Genomic DNA, 16,931 nt, shown 5'->3' on the forward strand with positions numbered 1-16,931 from the left:
GCCCTTCCTCAAGCTCCAGGTGCCAGGGGCCTGCCTGACCAAAATAGAATCTCCCGGCTGCATACAGATGAGCCACCACACTTCATGCTGTTTCCGAACCCCCAAACCCCCCAAGAGCTTGGCTGATATAATCTCGTGTGAAACCAGTTACAAAGCCGCTTGATGGGTAGTGTTATTTACATTCAAAGACAGAGCGCTCCCTCTGCTACAAGAACTATTTCGCTGGCCTAAATGAACAATGCACATGGCCGAGCCCCCTTCTTCCTTCCCCTACTGCTATGGTGGTATCGTATCGTAAACTAATCTCTATATGCATACATCTTTCATCCGTCCAAGTCCCGTGAACGTAGTCGGTCGGTTGCTATAACCTGTTCGAACCTGAATCGTTTGCGGGTCAAATATAAAAAGGATAACCATCCAAGAAACACCCCTTTTGCGCCTGCTATGCATTCATTTGTAATCGTAAGAATCGGCCTTGCTTTCCTGTTCCTTAACCCCCCTCCCCCTTCTAACCCTAGTATGCGCTCCAGTCCGTTTTACGGACGGATTTGCGGATCGTCGCGCTACGCCGGATGCTCTCCACCCATACCGAGTCATCTAGCAACTCGCGTACCTGCGCGGGACTGACGGAGCTGCCGCGCCTGCTGTTCCCGGCCGACGATGTTCCAGGCTCCTGTAGTTCGAAGCTGAAGGCAGACATCTGTGTGTTGTGTCTTGGCATCGAGGGGCTGCGCGCGGCTCGCTCAAGGGGTGCGCAGAACTGCTGTCATATCCCGTGCCCGCGCTGGAGTTCCAACTATTGTGCAGTGGGCGCGCAGCATTCGAGGCACCCAGGAACTCGGATGACTGGCTCGGCCTTCGCGGCGTCACAGCCAGCGTAGAGCGCTGCGGCGGGTGGAGCCGCTGGTTTTCGTCTTCTACAAAGATATCAGGAACGTCTAGCTGTGGAACTGCCGTCATTCTCCCCAGCTTCTTCTTGGCGATGTGTCGCTTGAACTTGCGTGCCCAGTAGCTAGAAAATATCATCAGCAACCACATAAAGAAAACAAGCGATGGCAGAGCCCGATGAAAACTTTACAGTGTGTCGAAGAACCCAAGCACGACTCTTCGGCGAACTTCTTCTTCCACGCGCTGGAGGCGGGCACGGCGCCGGAGGAATTCCTCCAGCCTCAGGCTCTTGCTGTCACTGATGATGTTGTAGTGCGCCAAAATCATCAGCACAGTGGTGAAGGAGATGCCCCTGTCTGGATCCGCAGAAACCATGACTTCTTCAAAGAAGACATTGAACCGGCGCCGGCGGTTTCGAACCTCCTGGACGTCAATCTTATTCAGTCTGTCATTGAGCTTGCCAATGTCGACTCCCCAGGCACTCGTGGATGCCGCGCCTGAAGCAATGGAGGTGTGCCTGGCCTGCGAGGGATCATTGCGGACGTCCTCAAGTATGGACCGGACAGAGTCTTCTTGGTCGTAGACGCGCATCGTAAAGATGCCCGAAAGCTCCCCTAGTAGCCTGGGGAATTGCTCTTTGCTGATGAAACCCGTGCCGGCTGGATCCACGCTGCGCCATGCCTCCTTGAACCGTCGGATTTCGTCTCGGTCCACGCTAGGCAGCCCGCTAGAACGCTGATAGACATAGGAAAAACTCTCGTAGATGAGAGAGATGAACAAGTTGACAAAGAGATACATGCTGACAATGTTCCACCCGATAAATAGACCCCGGGCCCAAGCCGTGCTGCCACAGTCGCTGGTGAAGAAGTCTCCGGTATCAACACAGAACGGTGTCTCGATGGTGGCAAAGTTTTCCATGATTTCGTTCCAGCCTTCTCCTGTACTCATGCGGAACAACATGATCAAGGCCTTGGGTACGGTCCGGAAGTTCAGGTTCGCATCATGCCCGGTGCCAAACTTGGTGAGACTGAACGTCTGGGTGAAGGCTATCGCGAAGACCAAGAAAAATACTAGCCACGTAGCCAGCAGGTTCACGATTGTCGTCAGACTAGCCGCAGCTGTCTTGAACAGCTGATCCAGTGCGTCGTTTCGAGGAATCAGTAGAAGGACAATGCCTACCAGGAAGAACTTGTGTAGCTGATTGTAAGTGTCATGGGTCGGATTGCTCTCGAGGAGGAAAGATGTGGCTAGGGCACCAGTAACAGCGATAAGGGAGAACAAGTCCCACGAGCTTCTTCTGAACCGTGCCCAGCCAAGACCGACAATACGAATGACGATATTCGCAATATAGGTGAATGTGAAGACCAGGAATAGTATGTCCCTTGTCCGTGTCCACCACATTGGTTCAGGTTCGAATTCGGCCATCAAGAGAACCAGATGAAACACAAGCACGCCGGTGATCGCTGTGTACCATTTGCCGCGTTTCTCAATTGCCCGCTTGTGACACCACTTCTTCCACTTCTTCTCAGAATCATCATATGAGCTTTTTGACGGCGAGATTTGCCTGAGAAGCTTGCGCAGTTCGAGCCATGCTCTTTGCTCAGCAGTCAAGAAGGCGACACCTGTTTGTTCCGTATAGTTCCTCATGAATATGGAAATGAAGAGAGTCAGAACGAAAACCGTAGCGAGGATGTTGAAGACGACGAGAAACATGGCATTTCCTGGAGCTGAGAGGTCGCTAGGCTGTTCGCCCCGGCCAGTAATTGCTTGAACAGAGAACGATACATCCGTCCAACCTTCCTGGGAGACAATTTGGAAGAGGATGAATAGCGAAGAGCCGAAGTCATCGAAACTGTAGAAGGGATTGTCGGCGAGGCGAGGCGCGAGCATGGGCCAGTCGTCGTTGAACGGGGATGCTTCGAATTCGCCGAAGCATTCAGAGAGGTTGCCAACATCGCCATCGTTGCATGTGACGAGCAAACCGTTGAATAGATTCAGAGCGTATATAGCAAAGGGAATCAAGAGAGAAATGGACACAAACGCAGCCTGAGTAAGTATGTTAGCAGAAGAACAAAATAAGTCTGTGGATTGCACTCGAACAAGGACAACCTACTCCAAGAATCTTCCAGATGCTGGCAATAACAAGAGAATGGAAAGTCTCTCTCGCAGTGTCGCTAATATTGAGCAGACGAAGAGCTCGCAGAGCTTTGAAGGCACCAACAGCTCTAGAGACGGCTCCGTCTTGGGCCAAAAGAGTGATGACATTAATCCAAAGTGTGATCAGCACAACCGCATCAATCAAGCCCCAGGAACTGCGAAAGTAGGCATTTGGAGTGAAGAAGAGCCCGTCTGCCACAATCTTGATGACCGCCTCGACGCTAAAGATCACAGCAAAGCCCATATCGACCCAGACGAACCAATTGCTGAACTTGGGTTCGTGTGTCGCGAAGTACTCCTTCTGGTACAGCGGAGTAGTGACACAGGCAAGAAGCACCATTGCAACAATAGCGGCGTATATAAAGGCTGAGAATGTATACCACGCGATTTTATTTGGCTCCACGCCATCGAACCTCTCATTTCCTCTTCCTGGCCCGACCAGTCTTTGACACATGCGCCTGATGGGGTTCTTGGGCGTGAAAATATAAAGAGCATTGTTATATGTTGGATGCCGAGCAAGGTATTCTCGTTGTGCCTTACGCCGAGCCGATGTAGCAGACACCGCCTCACGAGCCATCTGTCGAGGGTCTAGTGTGTCGTTTGGCCCATTGAAACGGATGTTGGAGTAAAAGGGATTTGGGTCCTTGCTTATGAACACGTCGCGCAACCTGCCCCATATGCCAGAGAGCAGCCCAGGGCGGACGTCTCCAGTGCCTGCACCGTGGTGTGCCGCCTGTCCATCAGTGGAAGTCTGCTGCAACGGATCCAGGCTATCGTCGAGAAACTCTCGGACAACGGCATCTTTCAGGAGCATTTCCATGGTAGCAGGTCCATAATCTAGTGGGTCTTTCTTCCTCCGAGTCTTGCCAAAGGTGAAGATTGTTGACAGGGCTAGATTGCTCTGGTTGTTCCCGAGCTCTTTCCGTTGCAAGAAGGCCTTCACTTGTTCCAACCGTTTCTCGTCCTCCGAGACATCGAAATTCTCCTGGATGACAGCAATAAACATGTTGACCAAGATGAAGAAGGCAAGAATAAACCACCCGATCAAGAACATTGAGCCGTACCAGGAGGTCCTCTTATCGGTCGTGTAGGCAGTAACATTATACAGTATCTCTGTCCAGTTCTCACTAGACAGAATCTGATACATACCCAGAAAGGCATTGTAGATGTTGTAGAATGATATCCTGTTGAGCTCGCCATCTTTGTACATTGGCAATTCGCCGCGGAATATCTGCACGGCAAATATGGCCATAATGAATGTGATAAGAAACACAAAAAGCATCAGGTTCGCAATACCGGCAGCATTTCCCAGAACCAGTAAAATCAGCTTTCGTGTGATAGGAATGGCCAAAACCACGCGATAGATCCTAAGGATCTGGAAGGCACTGAGCCATGCGTATGTTTGACCCGAGTTGAAGATTGGAGGGAGAATGATGACGGTTGTGGCTACTGCGAGGAAGAGATCGAACAAGTTGCGTGAGTTCCTGTGGAAACCTCTCCAGTTGGCAGCAATACGAATGATAATCTCGATGTCCAAGAGGACCGTGACGATGATTTCGACGACGTGGATGAACGTCGCTCGGCTTTCGGGCATCCTAGAGCTCCGCCACGCCTGCGCAAGCAGATCAAACGTAATTATGACCACCCAAATGAGCGAGGTCTTGTCGTATAACTTCTGCAAGGTCGATGTGCGTTGCAAGCGGTCTTGGTCTGGCGCAGCAGCTAAAAAGGGGTCTTGGCTAGAGGTGAAAGCACTCGACTTGCTTTCCTCTCGAATGACTTGGAAAGAGGATGTGATGACAGCGATTAGCAAGTTGGTCATCCACAACATCATGATCATGATGCCAGCCCCAAAGAAAAGCGCAGACGTCAAATAGTCCGAATTGGTGGTCCAATACATCAGATCAGACCACGTGTTTGCGCTCATCAAAACAAAAACCAGTTCCAGCGAATGGTAAATGTTGTCGAAGTTGACAGTATTGTTAAAGGGGCTTTCCTGCAGTAGACACAGTGAGCCCTTGGGACAAATATAGCCCTTGGGATGCGAGGTGCCCCAGATGCGATCCGAAAGGTTGTCATTTTGCATTCGCACCCAAGGCATATCTGATCCATTATTTGGATCTAGGAATCCACCACAGAAAACCTCATCGTTAGTGTAGGCCGCGGTCAGGTTGTCGGGGTCTTCCGGGTTTACCCAGACGCATTGCCGGCTCAAGCTGGTTTTGAAACTCTGGATACCAATGATAGCAAATAGAATCCAGAAGAACAGAATAAGAAAAGATACCCTGAGGAGCAGTGGCGTCGCCTTCTTGAGACTTCGTAGGATAATCTAGAGCCGTGTTAGCGGAGTCAGTCTGCATCGAGGGGGAGGGACTTCGACTTACAGAGGTACCATTTGTAAGAGCAAGCAGCCTGACAATCCTGAGACAGCTTAGCATTCGAAAGATCCAGACGTGGTGCTCCGCCTCTAGGCCAGTGATGCTCAAAACAAAAGTGATCCAGAAAGAAACCACCGCAACGAAATCCAGTCGATTGAATCCGTGGCGTAAGAAGGCCCTCCGAGCCAGTTGCATCCGCTGTGCTTCTTCCACTGTTTCCGGCAGTCTCTGTCCGTGCATCATTGTAAATGAGCGGGCAAACGTGTGAGGACCAAATGAGTCTTCCCTGGGGGATTTAACCGACTTCTGCCGTTGTGGCTTGAAGACAGCCTCATATCTCTCGGCCACAACTTTCCGCACACCCTTGCCTCGATCAATGGTACTGTATTCAGTCGCATTGAGTACAAACCCCGATACAATGATGCGAGCGATGAGCTCTATGGTGAAAATGACGAACAGGACCAGCATAGCCCAGTCAATTGTATTGCCACCCCATTTGTCGGGTCGATGATTTCCCTCTTCATGGACGTTGGGGGCCGCCTCAACTGCCAGCAAGATCGTTTGCAGCACTATCAGAATGAGAATGAACGGCTCCATATAGGGATTGACTAAAACATCACAGAGTCTCTTTCTAATGGGATTGTCCGGGGAAAAGATACCGAGTGAACGTCCTTTGAGCGGGTTTGGCATAGGCCTCCTAGGGGCCATCGGGGGCTCCGGAGCAAAGGTGAACCGGTCTCCAGCTTTCTCAAGTGGTGTTGTTGGGTACACTTGAGATTGATACGACGTGTCCCCCCAAAATCACTCGGGAGTTGGGATCTGCGGCCATCCGCGCTGGGGGATCTAGAACGCGACCGTCTCTGCTGCTGTTGTTCCAGGGTTTCTGCCTCGCCACTAATGTTGACCACACGTTGGGACATGGCCCTAACAATTGACCCAGCTCGGTACAAAGCAGTCCCGGGGGACCGCGAAAGTCGGTGATCCGTTGGCGTCAGGGAGTTGCCAAAGCTTCGATGCTTATTAGATTCAAAATCCGGACCCAGGTCGAAGCCCAGCATCTTGGTATCTCGGGGCTTGGGTGACTGCGGCCCATCCAGATCCGACACAGTCTGGAAACTACTTCGCGGGTGAGCCTCGGTCGGCGGAGTACCAAGTGCACCAGAAATTGGCTGCGCGCCAGATGTGAGAGGCGCGCGATCTGAGTCGAAGTAGTCACCATTTGAAGGCTCTTCGTAGTATGACGTCTGCATGGCATAAGGGTTTAGCGAATTCGGCGAGAATTGTCCAGGCGAGGGCTGTCCAGGCGAGAGCTGTCCAGGCGACGGCTGAGGCGGGTATATGTCCGGAGGCAGGGCAAACTGAAGAGCTGCAGGGTCTATGGGAGAGCTTGGGGTTGAGCCAACGTGCCCAACGGGGTGAGCACCAGACTCTTGCTGCGCAACCTGTGGCTGTCCCCAATATGTCGAGAGTCCGGGCAAATCGCCATGCCTCTGCATCGGGGGCGGAGATATCCTTTGGAATGGCTGTGAGCCCGCTGTGGCCGCGGCGCCCGTCGCCCGTCCTGCTACATCTTGATCTTGCTCGCCTGGAGATCTTGCCAGATTTTGTAACGGTATCGACTGTGGCGACGGGGGGCCCTGTTGCGGATGCTGTGATGACATGATGATTTATGTCTCTCGCGGCCACATGAAAAATTGAGCGAGTGGTCTAGGCAATATGGCCAAGCGCAATGCGCGAGCGCAATGGCAATTAATAATTTAGAAGAATACAAAGAGCATCACGAGGAAGCGAGAGTAAAGGGCCAGTCGAATCGCGGGTTACGCCTTTCCAGAATATAGTGTTGGCCAAAGTCCAATACGGTGGGTTTCGCACGCTGTCGTCAGGATTGTCGATGTCGCTGTCGTCACTGTCACCGTCGACGTCGTCGTCGTCGTCGTCGTCGTCGTCGTCGCGCTAGTCTGGATCGGAAGAGGCGAGAAAGCGAGGGACAGAAACGAGGGTTCGAGGGGCCCGTTGTTCAACAAGGACCAACTCTCTGTCTTGTCAACAACAAACGGTCTTGGATCTTCTGGCTGGGACTCGTCGCAGGATTGGGTTCCGTGGTTGGCGGGATAGAAGTCCCAATTCCTTTAGTGCATGGACTATAGGCAGGTTCCGTTCTGTTTGGCTGATGTGAAGGTGATTTCAGATGTCAGACTCGACGGCACTTGGACTACTTGGATGCGATTGGGGGCGCGCAAGAGGCATCCAATCCAACCCAAGGGGACAGTGACCAACAGTTGATCCGCCCCTGTGGTCCTCCGCCCGTGCGCTGCGAGGTGCCGTCAAGCCCCCATTGCGCGACCTCCGACACATCCATTACTGGGCCATACTAAAACGTGCTGGGGGCCACTCCAAGACACCCTGGCTGGGGAAAATGCGGCCATGCTCTTCTAGTACTAGCCACTCGCCCACTACCCAGCTGCCAGCTGCACTAGAAAAGCAAACCAACGGTCATCGTCCGCAAGACTTGGGACGCCCCTGGATCAGCTCTACATACATACATGCATACATACATGCATACGTACATAAGGCCAGCTCAGCCTCAGGGCTCTAGGCTCTTGGCTCGAACTTATAAGTACACAAATGACAAACACGAACAAATTGGGGTCGACAAGTAGGCATTGCCCACTTCGTTTGCGCCATCCATCCAAACCAGACCCCGGGTCTGGCGTCTGGTCTAGGTTTACAGCGTTCTTCATGGCGCGAAACAGAACCAACCTGCCAAGACGGGTTCTACTGCGCCCATCTTCCATCCCCCGTCCCCCCTGGCAGCTTCGTTGCCCAAGTTGTTGTTTTGATAGAACAACTCGGCTTGTCGGGTCTGGACATCTGACCAATGCCGACTAGCCGAACTGTGAGTGAATGGATGGAAGCAGACCGACTTCGCAATTGGGTCAAGTAATTTAAAGAAGAAGGACGATTGCGCGTTGCGTTGCAGATAATCTTTAATACTTGTCGTTGTGGGGGAGACGTACGGAGTAGACGCGAGACACCCGGAACACGTCACAAAAACCTACCAGAATTCCCGCGGTCCGCCATCACGGCATATGTTCAAACACTGGCATGGGGGTCCTGAAACGATAGGTTGTCTGTTTCTGGCAGATGGGGTCCTCCTGAAAACCACGATGAATGCGAAGGCTGATTGATCTTGTGCTGTTGCTTTAACCTTCCTGAACATTAGACTCGCGCGTCCAATGCACCCGTGTAAGTTCCAACGCGTTTCAATGTAGATGCTAGGCAAACCACAATCATTATTGCTACCACCCATCAGAATGCCGCCAGAAGTGCTAAAGAGATCGATCTAGATTGCCAATCTGTCTGCCATGCCAATTCCTACACAAAGCGGATCATCTATACACATTTAGTACAACTAGAGCAAGCCCTTAGAATACACATTTATCTATGCTCTATGCCCAATACATAGTTCAAGTGTCGGAGGAATAATAAAAACCTTAGGAGCTGTTAAAGAGCAGCAATCGCGGCGCGTCTGAACTATTCCGAAATGGATGCCTTCCCAGGACGAGGAGAGTGCTTCAACGACGATGAATAGGAGGACTCTCGAGATCATGAATATCCACCATGGAATATTCCTTACTGATTGTGGCATTGGAAAGTCGGCATTCTAGTACAGGCTCTCCTTAGCTGCCTGCCTTTAGAGTTTCCTGCCGTAAGGGTGTCCAGGTATCGTGATCCAATTTCACCTAAAAGGTTAGAAGAAGTGGTCTAGTCAAAAGGAGAGCGCAACAAATAGGTACGCATGGGTGTGGCATATGTATGCCTCTGCTATAATTGGCAATGTAAACCTGCACGTGACAATCCTGCTCTGCTCTGTGATTTGATTGTTCAAGATGCAAGTCAAGCAGGCGGTTATAGTTATGTAAACTTACCGGGGTGCCTTATTAGCTAATGCCGTAATCAATTGTCGGATTCACGGCGGCGCGTTTTTCTAGCGGTTTAATGGAGGAATGACCAAACGCGTTTGCAAGCTTTACGGAACGTGCCTTGAACACAAAAATACCAACATCAACCAAAGCCTCAAACCTTACAGTCACTTCATTTTTTGCACATATTCATACTACTTGAATACCCATCGGTGCACAGAAACGGACACTACGAGGCCGGCAAATATCCTTGGACCCGTCACTTGTTTGCCGTTGCACCCATGATTTCATCATCTCTATCGCATCTCCCTTGACCTGACGACATCTCGCGACCCCCCTGCTACCGCGAAGTCACTAGCAACCTTGTCCCATCCAACTTGCCCGCGCACACCATCATCAGCCACGGCTGCTTGTCGCAACTGTTCAAGATGGTCTCGTCGAGGAAGCGCACTTTGCGCGATGCAGAACCCGATGCCGATTCTCCAGCTCCAGCAGCATTGGCATCCAATCCCGACCAGTCCAAAGAGGCGTCGCTGTTGCATCGCATCCGGAACATGTGGCAGTTCGCCAACCTATTTCAATGGATATATCTATTCGGCAAGGTGGTCAAGATTGATGACAGTATTGACATTGACGTGAGTGTCGGCACATGGATGCAATTGGCCTACGTCTAGCAACTGACAGTATCTGTGTAGGTTCTAGAAACTGAATGCCTCAAGTCGCATTCCACTGTCCTCGTCGATATAGGCCTTTGCCTGCTGAAGTTCGTTTCGTCACATCGCGGTTTGACCCCCGACCTGTTCGACGAGTACACAAGGCGCCAGTATGTCGCCAAAGACCCAGAGCATAACCCCTTCGGGACGGAGGAACAGCCCAACAAATTCCACGACTTTGATATTCTAATCAAGGTAAGTCGCCATTGCAGCAGGCAACCATGGCAACCCGACTGACCTGACGGTGTAGCTTCGTGTGCTTCACAAATTGACCCAGTGGGTGATGTTACATCCTGAGCGAATCCGCGAGAAGATGGACGAACAGCGCGTCCACGATCAAACCGAGTGGAGAATCGAACCTTACGGATGGGACAGCGACGATCGCACATACTTCCTGCTTGACGATGACCGTCTATATCGCATGACAGATGCTCCGCCCCAAGGCAGCAACAATACTTGGAAGCCCAAGAAGAATACGAAGAAGGCAAAGGCTGCCGCGTCCAGAGCTGCTAAGAGACGCCGCGTATCAAGATCTACTGCTGCTGACGCGGAGGATGAAGAGGGTCCTGTCTCTGAGGCCGAGGAAGCCCCCGAACCTGAAGACGATGGTCTTGGTGGCGCCAAGTGGGAGTGCATCGCCGTTAGTCTGCCAGATGTGCAAGCTTTCTTGGCCACCATGCGCAAAACGCGTGACGAGAACGAAAAGATTCTGCGAGATCGCATTGAGGAGGGGCTCGTTCCCATCCTTGAGAAGCATGAGGAATCACGAAAGAGGAAGGCCCTTGCTCGAGAGAGAGAGTTACTCAATATGGAGAAGCTGGCGCATGCCAAGCGCTCAAGTCGCATTGCCAACAAGGCTGAACAGCAGAAACAAGAGCAGCAAACCCGAGAGGAAGCGGAGAGGTACCGCCGCGAAGCCTTGGTTGCGAAGAAGGAAGAGCAGAAGCGTCTCAAGATAGAAAAAGAGCGCGACAGCAGGCTCGTGTCTCGGGAGAACCGACTCAAAGAGCGCGAAGCAAAACGCATTCAACATGAGGAAGAGCTTGCGCAATTGTCTGAAGACAGCAGAAACCTGAGCTCAGGCACTGGTCGCTTATCAGAACGTCGTCTCCAAGCCGAGATCGACAGAAACAAGCAGGCACTGAAGGAGCTTGAAGATGAAGAAGAATGGACGTTTGACTGCGTCTGCGGAATGTACGGCCAAGTTGACGATGGCACCCACAGTATAGCTTGCGAGCAGTGCAACGTGTGGCAGCACAGCAAATGTGCAGGCGTCAGTAAGAAAGAAGCTGACCGCGCTGACTTCCACTTCATCTGCGGTGCTTGCAAGAACAAGGGCACGAACCCCAAACAAACTACTATCAAGCTCAAGGTGAAGAACCAAGACGAACCTTCATCCTCTCCAGCTTCCACCAAGCAGACCGAGAGCACGCCGCAACAACTGGTGGTTGAGATAACTCAGAAAGGCTTGGCGAAGCCCGATTTGTCTCCCCTTAATGGTACACAACTGCAACAAGGCTCCAAGCAACAAATGAAAGCAGTACCTATTATCCCAGTCAAGCCAGCAAGCCAGGTACCGTCAATACTCCCTCCGTCACCCTTTCATATTGGTGAGAATCCTTTCTCTTCGCCGCACCCGCAGCTTTCGCCTCCGCAGCAGTCTCCCAATAAGTCTCGGGCGTATTCGTCTATCAATCAGGGCAACCTCCCACCTAAGGGGCTATTCCACGTATCTCCCAAGCCTAATGGCACTGCCCCAGTATCATCCAGCATGCCCCCTCATGCGGATGTGACTGTCCCTTCTGTTCCTGCGAGATCGGACTCGCCCCTTAAACAACCCCTGGAGGCCGCCGCAAACAGCCTGCCCACGCTCTCTACGCCGTCGGTATCCTTCTCGTCCGGACAAAGCACCAGCAGCATCCCTGCCGGTCTCTCAACGCCGCAACTGAAAGCGACCTGTCCCAGCTCCAGCCCGCGCGTCTCGACGCCGACACTTCCACCCTCGCAGAACGGCCTGTCGCCCCAGAAGAAGCGCTCGCCACCGCCCCAGTCCGCGAAATCGAGCAATGGCATCCATTCCACGCCCGCGCCCGCTATATATCCGCCGTCCACTTCGCTGTCCCCGTCGCCTAAGCAGCAAATCAATACGCCCCCCGTCAAGTCGTCGGAGCCTGCCCGCCCAGCCTCCCCAACTCCACAGCACCCTAGAGGCGCTGCTGGGGGTTTGTAGACAGGCAGAGAGAGAGAGCCATGGAGAGAATAGGGGCATGAAGCCCCAAATATTGCGACTTTTGTTCTCTTTTCGGCGTATGATATTGCGCATCAGCTTTGTAGTTATATATATAGGACATACCGAGGTTACCGGTATGTGGTTGTTGTCGATGTGCATGCATGTTAGAGGCGCACTGGTTACAGCAGATAGAGAGGACATTTGATGTTCATTGCGTGGAAAGCCGACTCGTTTTCACTTGGGATTGAGTGAATGATTGCGTGCCCATCTGGACAGCAGGGCGTACATCAAGAGTATGAAGGGATCAATGCCTTACGCAATAGACTTCAGTACAATGTATTGTCATTCGGTAACAAGTACCAATATGTGGCCACCTTTAAATACTGTGTGTGAACTTAGACAGCGACTCATATTTTCGACCATGGTTGCTGTTGTATTCTTTGATGTCTAGATGGCGGCGAAGCCGCTCCAACCTCCCGAGGGGTGTGGGACGTGATGCCCGCCCATTTATTTATTTATTTATTTATTTATTTATTTATTTATTTATTTATTTATTTTCATTTCCATCATGAAGCTCATCGAAGAGCATGTTATTGGATAATCATTGGCATGGATACTGGCGTGAGAGGAGTATAATTCCGGGGTTTAAAATATGCAGTGAATTGTATTTTTGTGCAACGATATGGATAGGGGTGAAAGGAGCGCTCTCTATTGACACCAGGGTGTTTCAAGTGACCACTTGTACCCCATCTCCAAGCGTTGGTAAAACGCCACAAGGATTTCTTTTGTCTATCAGTTTCCAAAGCGTATACGACATTTAAGCAGCAGCACCGCTGATGAAGAACCACTTATCGATGGAAGCGTCAATCTTCTCGGCGGGAAGCTCCTGGTTGGAGGGCAGAGGAGGCAGCTGATCCTGGCTGATACGGCTAGGGGAGTTGGCAGCAGTCAGGTTGGTGCTGTGCGGATAAGTGTTAGCATGGTTCGATGATTCGTCTAGTATCGTGTAAAGAGGATTATTCTTGGAAAACTTACGTGGAAACGCCGCCAGCAGGGGTCTTGCCGGTGATGAGTCTCTCCCAGGCCTCACCGCACTCGCGAATGACATCGAAAGCGTACCTGTCAAGCGAAGTTAGTAACTGGTATATCGAGAGGGGAGAGGTAGCCTAGACGTACTCCTTGTTCTTGCACTCGCCGGTGAAGGCGAACTGGTTCTCGGGCTTTCCGTCGGGGATCTTGTAGATACGGAACCACTCGTTGGTGGCACGGAGAAGGCCGGGCAGGTGGCGCTCGACGTCCTCGACGTCGTTCAGCTTGGGGGCGAGGGGGTCGTTGACGTCGACAACGATGACCTTCCAGTCGGTCTCCTCCTCGTCGAGCAGAGCCATGACACCGAGAACCTTGACCTGCTTGACCTGGCCGACGTAGCCAACGAGCTCGCCGATTTCGCAAACATCGAGAGGATCGTTGTCACCCTTGGCCTTGGTCTCGGGGTGAATGGCGTTGGGGTCCTCCCAAGTCTGTGAAGTGTGGGTCGCCGTCAGAGATCAATTCGGGTCTACCGTGTTCGGAGATTCGTGGGTGACAGAGAGAGGGGAGAGGTAAACTAACCTGGGGGAAGGCGCCGTAGTTCCACAGGTAACCCTTGTGGGGGAAGCAGTTGCGGACGTAGCGAAGCTTGCCCTTCTTGATGTCCTGCTTGATGGGGTTGAGAAGCTCCTCCTTGGAGATCTAGTCGGTAGGACCAGTGTCAGTAAAGCGGTGATGCACGCAGCAATTTGTTGGGGCGGGGAGGCGGCGGAATGTAGGAGACGACGAACCTCGAGCTTGGCGTTGGTCCAGCGGGGGATCTCGACAACCATGTTCAGGATGCCCTTCTCCTGGTCGGCGTAGAGAGGGATGTCGTGGAAGGGGGAGACGGGGACGCCATCCTTCTCGACGTAGACGCGGTGCTCCAAGGTGTTGGGAGCCGCGACCTTGCGGACGGAGTAGGCCATGGTGGCGGAGGGGTCACTAGGACGGTGAAGCTTCTGATCAATTGATACTGGCGCTGAGCTCGAAAGATGACGAGCTATCTGGGCGGAGCGTTGAGAGGCTATTTTGACGGAGGATGAGGAAGTAGAAGAAGACAACAACAACGATGGAGCGTCTGCAGAATTGTTGTGACGAAAATGGGTAGCGGAGGGGATTACGCTGCTAGAGCGGGAAGGAGGGGAGGGGTACGGGTACGCTGGCCCTGTTTGCTAGGGGATTGGTCGGCCAGCTTGGAGGCTGCGATGGTGTGATTGGCCCGGGCGTGGCACTGGCGCTGCTGCAGATCGAGAGGCAGTAGAGATTTGGATTTGGATTTCGAGGGCCGGTGCGAAAACCGGACTGTTTGCAGCGGTGTCTGGCGACGGAATAGGGAGGCTTGAAACGACAACATAACAGGGAGGGGGGAGATATATAAAATATGATCACGGCGAGGGGGTGTGAGCAACAGCAACCGGCTACAGGAACGGAACCGACTGACGGCAAGTCTCGATGTCCCTTTTCTCCTACGTAGTAGGCAGTGGCTGGATGAACGGAAGACGACTTCAACAGATTGAACCTCAAGAAGCTCGTCGAACCCCTACCCGACCGTACATCGACGACCGTACGGAGCCAATCAGACACCCATGGTGCATGGTTCGGGTAGTTCTCGTGCTAATGCCCGTCTAGTTTCTTCTAGAGGTACAGCGCACAGGCACGCCCGGCAACAGCCAGTGTGTGGCATCGCTTCGCTGGCGAGGACGGGGTGCCATTTTGTCGCACGGTATCTGGTACGGCTTATAGAAGATGGCCAGAGAATCTAAACAGTGGACTGTCCGGATATGTAGATACTCGGGCAGTACTCGGGACCTGAGACTGAGATGCAGTACCTACCTAGCTACATACGCATGTAGGTATACCGCCTACAGACAGGTGGCGCTTAGTGGGGTTGGCCGATTAGATAAGACAGATCCGCCCCGCTGGGAATCGTGAGTAACCAGTAATTCGAGGATAGACAGTCGGGAAACACAAGAGTTTGCATCCACGCTTGCCACCATCCCGAATCCCTCTTCCGTGCCATGTCCTTTCTCAGCCGACTTATGAGAAGCATCATGGCGACCGAAATCAAGAAGGTTCCTATTCCCCGCCGGGGAGTCGACTATCGCGGCAAAGTCGTCCTCGCGCCCATGGTGCGCTCCGGCGAGTTGCCGTCGCGGCTTTTGGCCCTACACTATGGCGCCGACCTGGTATGGGGTGAGTACCTTGTGAAAAACTCTGGGTTTCGCGGCTGACAGTCCATGCGCATGCAGGCCCCGAAACCGTGGACAAAGCCATGATCGGCACCACCCGCAAGGTTCACGACGACACCAAGACCATCATGTGGACGCGGAAACCCCATCAGGGCGGGAAGCAGCCTCCTGCTGATGCCAAAGAAAACGCCATCTTCCAGATGCACCCAGAAAGAGAGGGACAGAAACTCATCTTCCAAATGGGCACTGCGAACCCCGAACTCGCCGTCGAGGCCGCAAAGCTGGTGGCTGCCGATGTCGCTGGAATTGATGTGAACGCCGGGTGCCCCAAGCCATTCAGTGTGCACTGCGGCATGGGTGCCGGCCTGCTCAAAACTCCGGACCTCCTTGTTTCCATACTGAAAGCCTTGGTCGAGAAAGTGGGATCCGTACATGAAATCGGAATAAGCGTCAAGATCAGGATACTCGAAACAGCGGAGGAGACGGAGGCTTTGGTTCGCAAACTTGTCGCCACTGGCATCACCGGCTTGACTGTCCACTGCCGCACGACCCCTATGCGCCCTCGAGAGCGCGCCATCCGTGGGCAGCTGCGCATGGTGGCCAATATTTGCCACGAGGCCGGTGTCGCATGCGTGATGAACGGGGATGTGGAAACCCGCGACCACGCTTTGGCTTTGATGAAGGAATATGGCACCGACGGAGCCATGATTGCAACTTGCGCCGAGAAGAACTCGAGCTGCTTCCGGGCCAAGACCGACGGAGGTGTTGCGCCCTGGAGAGAGGTCGTAGAGCAGTACCTGCAGGGCTGCATGGACGTTGAAAACAAGTTCGGCAACACCAAGTACCTGCTTTGCCAGTTGGTTCCAGGCAAGCAACCCGAGTACAAGCTCATCAGCGCGTGCAAGAGCTACACGAAGGTCTGCGAGATGCTCGGTTTGGAGCATCTTCTGGAGCGGGCTCGCGATGTCGACAACAAGCTTGAAATCGATCCGGAAGGCCCCAAGAAGCCGGAGAAGAAGTCGGGTAATAAGACAGCAATGGCAGCAGGTGGACAAAAGGCTGAATTCCGCTCGCAAGCCAAGACACCCCTGTCGGCACGGGGTGTCACGGCTACCCAGGTGCAGCCGGAGAAAGCAGAGGGCGCTGCGATCTCTGCCTAGGCAGCCCACAAGGAAACAATGCATTACATGGCGTACATATTGGCGAGCATTTGAAGGAGTTGGGTTTAGATACATCCCTGTGACGCATAGCATCGGGGCAACATTAAAAGACTATTTCAGCGGAATTGAGCGCTGCTTCATCTGGGCCATGTCTTCGTGTATAGCTATAACCAATGATTTTGTGACTTTCCTAGCCATGCTCTCTGCCTGTCTTGCATTCCA

The 16,931-nt window shown here is 52.8% G+C and overlaps 4 protein-coding genes across 4 annotated transcripts; 2 read left to right on the top strand and 2 right to left on the bottom strand.

The window, feature by feature from the left end:
- Positions 1-597: 597 nt before the first annotated feature.
- On the bottom strand, positions 598-7,084 carry PG998_000808 (Ion transport protein-domain-containing protein; the record flags this gene model as incomplete). Its single annotated transcript, XM_066867626.1, has 5 exons — positions 598-1,012; positions 1,079-2,934; positions 3,002-5,374; positions 5,430-6,031; positions 6,193-7,084. 5 exons carry the CDS (start codon positions 7,082-7,084, stop codon positions 598-600), a joined length of 6,138 nt encoding a protein of 2,045 aa, XP_066736041.1.
- Positions 7,085-9,774: 2,690 nt separating this feature from the next.
- On the top strand, positions 9,775-12,289 carry PG998_000809 (uncharacterized protein; the record flags this gene model as incomplete). The annotated part of the gene is made up of 3 exons (XM_066867627.1): positions 9,775-9,981; positions 10,042-10,254; positions 10,310-12,289. 3 exons carry the CDS (start codon positions 9,775-9,777, stop codon positions 12,287-12,289), a joined length of 2,400 nt encoding a protein of 799 aa, XP_066736042.1.
- Positions 12,290-13,106: 817 nt separating this feature from the next.
- Positions 13,107-14,286, bottom strand: PG998_000810 (inorganic pyrophosphatase; the record flags this gene model as incomplete). The annotated part of the gene is made up of 5 exons (XM_066867628.1): positions 13,107-13,248; positions 13,325-13,408; positions 13,466-13,809; positions 13,901-14,020; positions 14,110-14,286. 5 exons carry the CDS (start codon positions 14,284-14,286, stop codon positions 13,107-13,109), a joined length of 867 nt encoding a protein of 288 aa, XP_066736043.1.
- Positions 14,287-15,411: 1,125 nt separating this feature from the next.
- PG998_000811 (tRNA-dihydrouridine(20) synthase) lies at positions 15,412-16,709 on the top strand (the record flags this gene model as incomplete). The annotated part of the gene is made up of 2 exons (XM_066867629.1): positions 15,412-15,553; positions 15,610-16,709. The coding sequence occupies 2 exons, from the start codon at positions 15,412-15,414 to the stop codon at positions 16,707-16,709; spliced, it is 1,242 nt and encodes a 413-aa protein (XP_066736044.1).
- Between the last annotated feature and the right edge of the window lie 222 nt (positions 16,710-16,931).

Source organism: Apiospora kogelbergensis (assembly GCF_038363985.1).
Source record: "Apiospora kogelbergensis strain CBS 113332 chromosome Unknown utg000001l_segment0_segment0, whole genome shotgun sequence".
In the NCBI taxonomy this organism is placed as follows: Eukaryota; Fungi; Ascomycota; class Sordariomycetes; order Amphisphaeriales; family Apiosporaceae; genus Apiospora; species Apiospora kogelbergensis.